Source organism: Fundulus heteroclitus, chromosome 13 (assembly GCF_011125445.2).
Source record: "Fundulus heteroclitus isolate FHET01 chromosome 13, MU-UCD_Fhet_4.1, whole genome shotgun sequence".
Lineage (NCBI taxonomy): Eukaryota > Metazoa > Chordata > Actinopteri > Cyprinodontiformes > Fundulidae > Fundulus > Fundulus heteroclitus.
Genome location: NC_046373.1, coordinates 39209756 through 39220789, shown reverse-complemented (window position 1 = coordinate 39220789; position 11034 = coordinate 39209756). Strand labels below are relative to the sequence as shown.

Below are 11034 nucleotides of genomic sequence, written 5' to 3'. Positions count from 1 at the left end.
ACATTTCACTACAAGGACAACGCAAAGTGCTTTACATGATTAAATCAGTGGAAAATAAATCAGAATAAAAACTGTTGGAATAAGTTTTCAAGCTTCACATTTGAAAGAAGGTTAAATAATGACCCACAGATCACAGAACCAGCTCCGGTCCCGGGTACCAGCACTTCTTACCAGAGATTTAAAGTTAGTTGGGGGTTCTCTGGCTTTGCAGCAGCTGAATAAATTAATATTTCATAGAAATATTAATACCTCTCATCATTTGAATATGTTACCCTACAGTCAGACCCTCATAACAGGTTTGGTTTCATAATAATATTAATATTTTTTATAATGATGGTGAGCTCAGGAAAAAGACTCATTTAAATTGACTGTGGTTACTCTGAACTGTTACGATCAATGATGTGACGCCGCTCTGCTTTTATTAATGTGGTGATAAACCCTGGAGCAGAAAAGTCATTAAAAACTTAAAGCTTTAGTATGAAAACTGTCATTAAAAAAGTAAAACCTGTTAAAAAGCTGCCAGCAAACCTATACTTTATAAAAATGTTGATGGTGAAGCCATTTAACAGAAAAGATGGACATTAAAAAGCAGGATCAGGTAATTGGTCCTCTGACTGAAACCATGCAACAGATCCCAGCATCTCTAACGGATCCGGTCGGTACCAGCAGCGACTTTCTGATAAATTCCTTCAGCAGCAGATTTTAGATGCAGTTAAATTTAAACTCTAGGAACATTTTTCCTAAACTGAGGCCACCAGACACCAACTCACCCGTCATCCTCGATGAGAAAAGTGAGAACTGAGCTGCTGATGTCCTACGAGCTCATCGTCCACCGGCGGTCTGCTGGGTCAGAACTGAAGCAGATTGATCCCTGCCAGCGCTGGCTGTTCTGGACCAGAGCGGTCGATGGCGAATGGACCAGCAGCCTGCCGGTCATCAGAGGTGAACGTGCTCCCAGCTGCTGGCTGAGCCCGGAGGCCCGGCTGGGCCGGCTCACCTCAGACGGGTCAGAACCTCATGGGTGGAAAACCAGGACCTCAGAGGACCTGCAGCCTGGATGACGACGTGTTAACATCTGTACGTTCATCTTTCAGCCCATCTGAACATCTGGATCCAGTCAGAAATAAAACATAACCCGATAGTTCTGTTGAGAGCAGCCAAAGTGTCTCTGGTTCTGTTTCACTTTGTTTTGATTTTTATATTTCTGTCAATGTTGACCCAGAATTTTTCACAATTCCCTTCAGGTTGTTCCCCCAACTCTCTAATTAGTACAAAATTAACGAGTATACAAGTTCTGTTAGACAATATAGTTTTAATATAGCAAATATTTGCCTTTAATCAGAGGAAATTATGCATTTTCCCCTTCTATTATGACTTTTTGACATCAGAGAATCCAAGTTTTTCAGGGAAATGTGGACAATAATTGATTTTCTGTACCCTACGACGGGCCTATTATGATTTATTTGTGGGGAGATTATAAGAATAAAGCCATTATTAGGTATACAAGCATGAATAACTGCAAAAATAAGTAACATTAGAATAAAGTCACATCATTAATCTTCTGAAATCAGATAATTTGATGCTGACAATTTAGTATTTTCCCATTTGTTAAATCGACACCAAAATAGAATTTTACAAAATTCCTTGTTTTACCTCAGAGGGACCACATTACTTGTTTTAGTTATAAAAACTCTTAATTTTACACCCAAAGGGGGCCGCTGGTTACTGGGGGCCGCAGGCTGGAAGGTTTGGGGTCCCTGGTCTACAACTCTGACTCTGGAACAGGTTTTATATCCCATCCAATCTATGGTCATACATGTACTTTTTTTTTTTTTTTAAATCACCTTTTCCCTTTCACTCAACCTCCAAAAGTTTTTTTTTTTTTCCAAGAAGTACATCTTGAAATATTAATGTGAAATTAGTTTCTTTCTGAAATAAATTCATGTACATTAGGTACATCAAAATGGGTTTAAATTGGTCTGTAATAAATTCCCTTTTGTCTAATTTCATATAAAATCAATGTTTCTGATGAATTATGGATTTTTTAGATCTTTTAAGTGAAAAAACAGATAAATTATAGAAACATATTCTGCTTCATCCAGGATTTAAGGAGGCGGGACAGGAAGAAGCTTCCATCTCTGATCGGCGCCGGCGCGGTTCTGACCGGCTCGGTTCTCTTCAGCCTGCGGATCAATGGGGCACGTCCCATTTCACACATGGCCTCTCCTCTGCTGGCGTTTTAATTTCAGCGCTTCCTGCCGCCGGCGGTTCCATTAACAGCAAATCAATGTCGCTGTCTCCATGCAGAACCGCCGCGGTCCGCAGGCACCGGACCGGTTCTGGTGTCACTGAGGGAGGAGCTCACAAACTGACGCCACACGGGTCTGTCATACTGAACGATTTATTACTGAAAATAAAAGTTTCCTGCTAATAAAGACAGAAAACAGAGAGAATAAAACATGCAGGGACACTGGAGTAAACGAGGACCGGCTGCGGTTCTTCAGAACCGACGTCTGGAGCAACAAACAAACAAAAAAAATAAAAAACACCATGAAGAGAAACGGTTTCTGACAGCTTAACACTTTCTGAGCATTTCCCGGCCCACTACGTCTGAAGCTGATTCTAACCGGTACTGCCCGACCCAGACGGCCCAACAGCAAATACTGAACGCTTTGGTTAGGTAAAGAAAACCTGCTGCAGACGCGTTAAAAAAACAACCAGTGACTGGAGAGGAAAGAAGGTGGACCGGCGGCGGTACCGCCCGACACGGCCGCCGCAGGTTTAGGTTCTGACTGGAAGAAATTACAGAAACATGTTTAGAAAAGCGGGCCGAGCCGCGGCGCTGGTCTGAAAAACACGGAGCTTCCTACAAACGGGTCAGCGGGTCACATTCATATCAAACAAAGACCAGCGCGGGTCAGACTGGGGGGGGGGGGGGGGGGGGGGTTCTGCTAGCGGCCGCCGGACTTGCGGCCGGCCCAGGAGCGGGAGCGTGAACGGGACCGGGACATGGAGCGGGACTTTGAGTGGGACGGAGCCTGGCGCGGGTCTTCGGCGGCGTAGTGGGAGGCGGCGGCGGGGTTCATGTTGTCTCGGGGGGACAGGGAGCGGGACCTGGACCTCCTCCTGGACTCCCTGCGCGGCCTCTGTCGGTACCTGAGGACAGACAGGAGCTGAATGAGGAAGCGGCCGGGGGAAGTGCAGCCGCTGGCAGAAGGTTCAGCATGTCATCCCACAGCATTAGAAACAGAAAGTGTCACACATACTCTTGCTTGTGGCTGTAAACCTGAATGTGGGACAAGTCCGAGCTGGGAAAAGTCCCTTTGGCGCGGGAACCCCACCTGTCATCCTCACGGCTCCGGCTTCGTCCGCGTCCGTAGACCCGCCCGCGAGACCTGAGGAGCAGAGACCGTGTTAGCGTCCGTCTGCAGACCCCCCCCCACACACCATAACCACTGAACTCACTCTCGAGGACTCTCCGATCGTCTGCGGCGGCGGTCGTGAGACGGGCTGCGTGAGCGGTACCGCTCGTAGCTGCGGCTGCGAGACCTGCGGCGCCAGCCGTCACGGTCGTAGTCGTCGTAGCGAGACGACCGACCCGGAGACCGTCGCTCCTTCGACTTCATCTGGTTGGGCGCTGTTGAGGCAGAGCAGACGTGAAGAGTCTGAGGAAGAGGCCGCAGAGTAGGGCTGAACAATTAATCGCATTTTCAATATAATCGCCATTTAAAAAAACGCAATTTCCAAATCGCAGAGTCAGCAATTTTTGGCTATGTAACAATCAGGGAATTAGACGCGTCCATTAGGTGTTGGTAAAATGTTTAAAGTGGGTTTGCTCCACATGGAAGGGAAGACAGTTGCAGCAGTGAGATAATCTAATTTTATTACTTGTTCTAGAGTTTATATAATCATACATAGCATTAAGTACAGGTCAATCAGTTTAATACATAGACTTGTTTATTGGTTGGACTTTATGTTCAACAAGGATTGATGACCAAATCAATTAAAAGCTGTTCTGTTGAACAATATTCTGATTAATAGAAACATTAAAAGTTCTTGTTTTAAATAGTCCTTGTTTACAAACATCTTTATTTAGACGCCATTTTTGTTGCTTGTGGTTAATGCAGAGAAAAGTCAAAATTGCAATTTTGGTTGAAATATATTGTAGTTTAGATGCTGCGGGTCTTTTAGCAACTAATCTGCACAGCAAGAAAACAAAATGTTTTGTTGTTTGTATATGTTCAAAAAGACATGATAAATCAAACTGGGAAAATAAATAAATAAAAAATTTGCTTAAAATCGCAATATTAAGAAAACAAATAACAATTAGATTATTTTCCAAAATCGTTCAGCTCTACTGCAGAGCCGTGGGTCAAAGGTCAAACTTACTCTTCCGGTCTCCCTGGGCGAACTGGATCTCGATCTGGCGGCCACAGACCCACTTCCTGTCCAGGCTGTGCAGGGCGTCTTCTGCGTCTCGCACGTCCTCAAATATGCTGAGCAGTTAAGGTTTGAGTTTGTCGTTTGGTTTAAAAATCACGTTTCGGGGCTAAAGAACCTTTGCTGTTCCTGGGGAAGCGAGCGTGCTTCAGGATACGAAGGCAGCACAGAACACGAGTTTAAACCATGGCACAGACTTACTGCAGCACAGAGTGACAACACAGACGCTCAGGTGAGTTTTGGTAGAGATAAAAGATGAAGCAAGCGTTTCAGGATCAGGACAGTAAAAATATACCAAACATTAAGACGTCAGCAGACTGTTGGGACCAAAATTAAAATGCCATCAATCTCACAGGGAAAGCTGATTTTTGGTATCATGTCAGATTAGCGGGTTCGTTTTGGGAGGATACAAAATAATTCAGACTTGTTACCTTTGGCCATGCTTGACTTTGAACTTCATCTTGATCTTTACACTCTTTAACCGACTCCCAGAGAGACTTGGGTTTCCTGCTCGCTCTTTCCTCTTAAACCTCTTTTCTTTTCCTCATTCTTTGCCGCCATTTCCAAGCTTTGTCTTGGTTCCCTTCTCCTCTTCATGCTTTACTTTCTCTTTTCAACCTTTCCCCTCCCTCTGATCCTGCAGGGCTCTGTGTCTTTACAGCTACTCTACACGGGTCTTTGTAACTGACTGTGGCCGCTTCCACAACGGGACGCTTTTACATTTTCTGAAGCAATAACAGAAAAATAGCAATGTTAGACATTCAGTCAAATGATTTAGAATAATAATAAAGACAAAGCAGAGAGAAAATGACTGGTTACAACTCAATGGGAAAGGATATTGAATGTATGCAAATCCTCTTGGCTGTCGTGTATGGAAGTCAAGTGGGATGTAGACATCTACTATCGGCCCATAGCGGCCAAACTCACGCCGCAAATCCTCAGGCCTGAACACCGCAAATACAAGTGTGACTCAGCTGACCGTCAGGCTTATTCTGCCCACACCACCTACCAGAGCAGCCGCTGAACCCAACCCTTACCTGCACAACATGGCTAATGAAGCTACTTCCTGTCTAAGGACAGAAACAGCCTAAATCTAGGAAAAACTAACTGTTAGAAGAGCGTGTGAAGTTTAAACATTTAAATTAAGCCGCTGACGGCATGAACAGAAATAGACGCCCCAGTTTTAAACTGAGATTCGGGCCCGGATGAGTTTTAACTGCAGAGCAGCGATGAGGACGTAAATAATTAGCTGGAGCGTCTGGAACGGACATTTTAATCCGCCTGGACTGTTCTAACCCACATTAAAAAGCTCCTTTATTATTCTAGTTCAGGAAGAAAAAACATGTACGCAACTTTAAGCTTTAGAAACACTTCAGAATTAAATTATGTTAAAATAAAGCCAACTATATGTACTGATTAACGCTAAACTGAAATATTCTACCCCATTCTGGACTCTAACACCTGAATTTTATTTAAGTACTGTTAAAGAAATGATGTTGCAATGACAGATTGTTATTTAATAAAAACCACAGCGGTATCAGCAGTGAAATGACCGCCGGACTGTTGGACAATACGGTAACTGCCAGATTACATCGGATCCAATCCTGATGCCGTTTGGGCCCCTGGTCTCTGTTAAAACCCCCTTTCTGTGCACAGGGGCCAAATTACATCAAATCTGCTGAGGCAGATAAGTCCTCTGTGCCAAAACGAGCAATATAGCACATTAACCTTTTTACATTTTAAACAAGGCAAAAGAAACTACTGCTAATCAACATGTAGCCTATATTCTACTACCCTAAAACATAATATTGCTCCTAAAAACATGTCAAATGTTAACTTTTACACTAACAAACATTTAATAGAAACACATACGTTGGTTATTTTTAAGCTTCAATAAATAGAAAGTGACTGAGGTAAAAACAACAACACACAAACATGACCCTTTATATTATAGTGGCTCCGACTCTAAACAATCTCAATATACAGTCAAGAACAGCTTATATATGTGCTTTAACAAGTAACTAACAACTTAATTAAAGCATTGTCAACATTTACCGTTAATGGGCCGTTAAAGTAACGTCCCAGCAGAATTTTGAAAACATTCACACAACCCATTGTTCATCAGCTTCAGCTAGCTTGTTAGCTCCTCTCCAAACTAAAGCCTGTGAGAAAACCCAGGAGTGAATTAAAAAAAACTACATCCCAGATTAAAAGCATTTAAAGTCTAAAAAGCGAGCGGCGTTGTGGGAAACAGTCGCTCGGCTTTATTTTTAGACGGAGAACACGCGGCTGGCTTTAGCTGCTAAGCTAACATTCAGCTAACTGCCGTTAGCGCGGAGCGGAATCCGCGCAGAAAAACTCACCGGGACTCATCAGAGATGTTCCGGACAAACAGAGACGTGTTCGGAGGCCTCATTTATCCGCAAAAACACTGAAACACGCTCAGTGGGAAAAACAGAGAAATAACTTGATCTGCTCCGAACCGAAACCTACAGCACGGAACAGCTAAAAGCGGAGACTGCGCAGTTAAAGGGCGCCTTTTGGTTCTTCTTCGTGCGACTAGAACCCTTCAGCTCCACAGCGCCCCCAAAGGCGTTTGATGGTATAACCCCCTACAAAAGCAATACTTTTATAGCTCATGTGAAAGATTTATATTGTACATGCAATTAAATTTGAATTTTAGGTATCTATCTATCTATCTATCTATCTATCTATCTATCTATCTATCTATCTATCTATCTCCAAAAGGTATAAGCGTGTTAGAAATTGGATGGATGGATGGATATGATCAACTTAACATGACAATACTAAGCTCAGAAGATAAATAAAAATAAATAAATTCTATCATTGCTGAATATGAACTACAACCAGTATTTTCACTCTGGAAAGACTGGATTCAAAATTAAATTTACACTGAATATGGTTTTGGATGGATTATATTTTCCTCCACTGAATAATTTAATCAAACTAAATAACAAAACCAACAGAAGCTTCGAACTCAAACTCCATTTTGCAGTCAATGTTTCAGACATCGGTTCCTCCCTTGGTCTAAGGAACCTTTTATTTTGTTTTATACAACCCCCCCACCCCACCACCTTTTTGTCAAACAGGCCTTCGTCTTCTAAACCATTTCACATGTTGAGCGATCTTTGATTATTCCTCTTTGCTGCTTATCAAAGACTTGATGCAACCTGCTGGGCTTCCTTAGAGAGGAAACTTTCTCACCAACCTGTCTGATAATTTGATATAATTTGACTTTCTAAAAAGCTTTGTGATGACATGTGTTGTGAATTGACGTCATATAAATGAACAGATTTCATTTGACCACATTTCTGATCATGATCCTACAACCAGACTCAGCGATGATTAATTTTCAGTTTTCTGGTGGCAGCCACCAGATCTTTATTCCTATATTCCTGGTATTTTAAAGAGTTTATGGAACCATGCACTCTAACCAAGTTTGCAAAGCTGTTTGGAAGAGAAACAGCATCACAGATTCTCCTCCATACATAACAGTGGGTGTGAGGTGCAGTTCTAAACATAGAGTAAAAAAATCAACCTTTATTCTAATCTGAGCAAATCTCTCAGCTCCAGTTAAAAGTGCCAGTTTAGTAAATTTAGGACAGAAAAGTCTTTTTCCTGACATGGCTCCCAAACAAGTCGGCTTAATTAAGGCGTCTAATGGTTGCAGCGTTACATTTCTCAGTTCCCGACTCAAATCAAACCTGTGTAGATTGAGCGGAGCGTCTCATTTAAAACTTAGCGTAACATTTCCTGGTCTGGATTCACAGAGAAACGGGTCAGATGAGCTGGTTTGGGCATCTTTTCTGGGCGCGTCCCACTGGGGGAAGACCCAGAACTCTCTGGAGGGACCACAGATCCATTCTGGCCTGGGAACGCCTGGTGTCCCCCCGGCATGGATGAGTGGAAGACAATGGATGGTTGGACAAATAATCAAAGAAAAATCTGTGGAGCCGTGTCTAAAACTTTGAATACATCATATATAAACACATTTCTTTGTCCCAGCATAATTATTTATCATCTTTATTTATTCTTACAACATGTCCGACAGAATTAAGGAGCACGGCTTTAACGTGAAGAGTCCAGAGATGAATCCGGTCGTCCGTGTGCGGCTCAGGCTCGTTTGCTTCTGCTGATGAAAGTTACAGATCCAGCTGTGGCCGTCTGGAGAAACAGAGAAAAACAAGGAAAAAATGTTTGACCGAACGTCATAAAGAGCAATAAAACTCTGATAAACTTCACATTTTCACGGTGGCTGCTCACCTCGATCATCTCGTCGCCTTGGATCTCTCGGACGGACGTGAACTTGTTGGTCTCACAGATCAGCTTGCCCTTCTCTTCCCTGACGGTGCACTGTTCCAGAACAGGAATACTGTGTGGATACCAGGAACCCAAAACCTTCTGTACAGCTCCACATACATTTCTATCAGATGTTTCTCCATCAGCATGTCTGTTTGCTTTGGCTGCTGTGCTCCAGGAGGAGTTCTGGGTTACCTTCAACTTCCTGCCATCCACAGAGCAGATTTCCGACTCTTTGCCGATGGTGAAGACGTTGACCCTGCTGCAGAACGGAGTCTTCATGGTGCAGGTCAAGTCCCAGCCGTTCTGCTCGATCACCATCACCGGTTTCACGTCCTTACGCATCTTCACGACGATCTCAGGAGCCCCTGGAAGATGCGTTGAAATGGCTGAGGTCTGCACGCAGGAACAGAACGTGAGTTTTAGACGGAACGGTCAGCTTACCGATGACTTTCAGGAACTCCTCCAGGTTCTCCTCAGAATAGACCTGCCAGGTGCCGCTGTAGTCCATGTCTGCTGGTTGTGTTGTGTGTTCAGAGGTTATAGTCACAGTAACATCCGCTGTCGGTTGGCATGCCGGGGACTTTCAGCTCCCTATTATGAGTCAGTGGGATTTCCTTTGAGAACAGAGCAGTCAAGCACTTTCTACGTGCGTCAGTGCTGAACTTTTTACCACCTTTTTCCACACTAACATCTGATCTGGGCTCTTAGGACAAGAGACACAAAACCAAACCAGAGCAGTGGTTAATGCTGCTGCCTTGCAGCAAGAAGGTCCCTGGTTTGAGTCCCAGCCTGGGGTCTTTCTGCATGGAGTTTGCATGTTCAATTCAATTTTATTTATATAGCTCCAATTAACAACACATCATCTCAAGTCTCGTTCCAAAGTCAGCTTCCATCAGATCCTCCAGGTTGGTGAGAAAGTTTCCTCTCTAAGGAAACCCAGCAGGTTGCATCAAGTCTCTCCAAGCAGCGTTCACTCCTCCTGAAAGAGCGTAGAGCCACAGTGGACAGTCGTCTGCATTGTTGATGGCTTTGCAGCAATCCCTCATACTGAGCATGCATGAAGCGACAGTGGAGAGGAAAACTCCCCTTTAACAGGGAGGAGAACCTCCAGCAGAACCAGAACCAGGCTCAGTGTGAACGCTCATCTGCCTCCACCCACTGGGGCTTAGAGAAGACAGAGCAGAGACACAGAAAGCACAGAAGCTCACATTGACCCAGGAGTACTTTCTATGTTAGAGAAGACAGAGCAGAGACACAGAAAGCACAGAAGCTCACATTGACCCAGGAGTACTTTCTATGGTAGATGGTAATAGAGGATGATCTGCCTCCCCTGATGATGTCACAGCTAACAGAACGCCAGACCAGGTGTACCTTCTATGAAGAGAAAAATGACAGAGAACATAAAGATAAAAGCTGAAATAACAACAAACAATGCAGATTGGAGAGCAGTAGGAGAACTCAGCAGAGTGAGAGAATTAGACCCTGATGTCCTCCAGCAGCCTAAGCCTATAGCAGCATAACTATAGAGGTAGCTCAGGGTAACATGAGCCACTCTGACTAGAAGCTTTGTCACAAAGGAAAGTTTTAAGATTAGTCTTAAAAGTAGACGGGGTGTCTGCCTCACGGACCAAAACTGGGAGTTGGTTCCACAGGAGAGGAGCCTGATAGCTAAAGGATCTGCCTCCCATTCTACTTTTAGAGACTCTAGGAACCACCAGCAGACCTGCAGTCTGAGAGCGAAGTGCTCTGTTAGGAACATACGGGGTAATCAGAGCTCTGATATATGATGGAGCTTGATTATTAAGGGCTTTATACGTTAGAAGAGGAATTTTAAATTCTATTCTTGATTTAACAGGAAGCCAATGAAGGGAAGCTAAAACAGGAGAAATATGATCCCTCTTGTTGATTTTCATCAGAACTCTCTGTGCATGTGTGGGTTGTCTTCAGCTTCCTCCCACAAGTCAGAAACGTGATTGTTGAGTTAATTGGTCCTTAGGTGTGACAGTCTGCGTGGTACTGTGTCTCTGTGACGGACTGGGAACGTATCCAGGGTCGCCGCCTGCACAAAACACTGACTTGTAAACAATCATCAGGAAAATTACTCCAGAATTACACTTTAAATGATTTTTCTCAAATACATTTTAGATTTTTTTCTGCCTGTGGTTCTGCTTTTCAATCAGGATGAACCCAGACCGGTTCCATAACGTTCAGGTTCTGATGGATATGCAGGGTTTAAAATTTTTCTTTACAATATGTTTAAAAATCACCATC

General features: G+C 43.6%; 2 protein-coding genes across 4 annotated transcripts; both read right to left on the bottom strand.

Moving 5' to 3' along the window:
* Positions 1 to 2385: 2385 nt before the first annotated feature.
* Positions 2386 to 6999, bottom strand: LOC118565378 (serine/arginine-rich splicing factor 10-like). 3 transcript variants are annotated; one of them, XM_036145737.1, is made up of 6 exons: positions 6804 to 6999; positions 5280 to 5384; positions 4390 to 4493; positions 3466 to 3637; positions 3267 to 3395; positions 2386 to 3156 (listed from the first exon to the last, which is right to left on the bottom strand). In XM_036145737.1, the coding sequence occupies exons 1-6, from the start codon at positions 6854 to 6856 to the stop codon at positions 2952 to 2954; spliced, it is 768 nt and encodes a 255-aa protein (XP_036001630.1). In that variant the 5' UTR covers positions 6857 to 6999; the 3' UTR covers positions 2386 to 2951. The 3 variants fall into 3 exon arrangements, with proteins under 3 accessions (XP_036001630.1, XP_036001631.1, XP_036001632.1); XM_036145738.1 differs by having other exon boundaries at positions 3342 to 3395; XM_036145739.1 differs by lacking the exon at positions 5280 to 5384 and adding an exon at positions 4872 to 5165 and having other exon boundaries at positions 4390 to 4496.
* A 1514-nt stretch (positions 7000 to 8513) lies between these two features.
* Positions 8514 to 9558, bottom strand: LOC105923821 (fatty acid-binding protein 10-A, liver basic). Its single transcript, XM_012859759.3, has 4 exons — positions 9205 to 9558; positions 8956 to 9128; positions 8725 to 8814; positions 8514 to 8625 (listed from the first exon to the last, which is right to left on the bottom strand). The coding sequence occupies exons 1-4, from the start codon at positions 9269 to 9271 to the stop codon at positions 8575 to 8577; spliced, it is 381 nt and encodes a 126-aa protein (XP_012715213.2). The 5' UTR covers positions 9272 to 9558; the 3' UTR covers positions 8514 to 8574.
* Positions 9559 to 11034: the final 1476 nt, after the last annotated feature.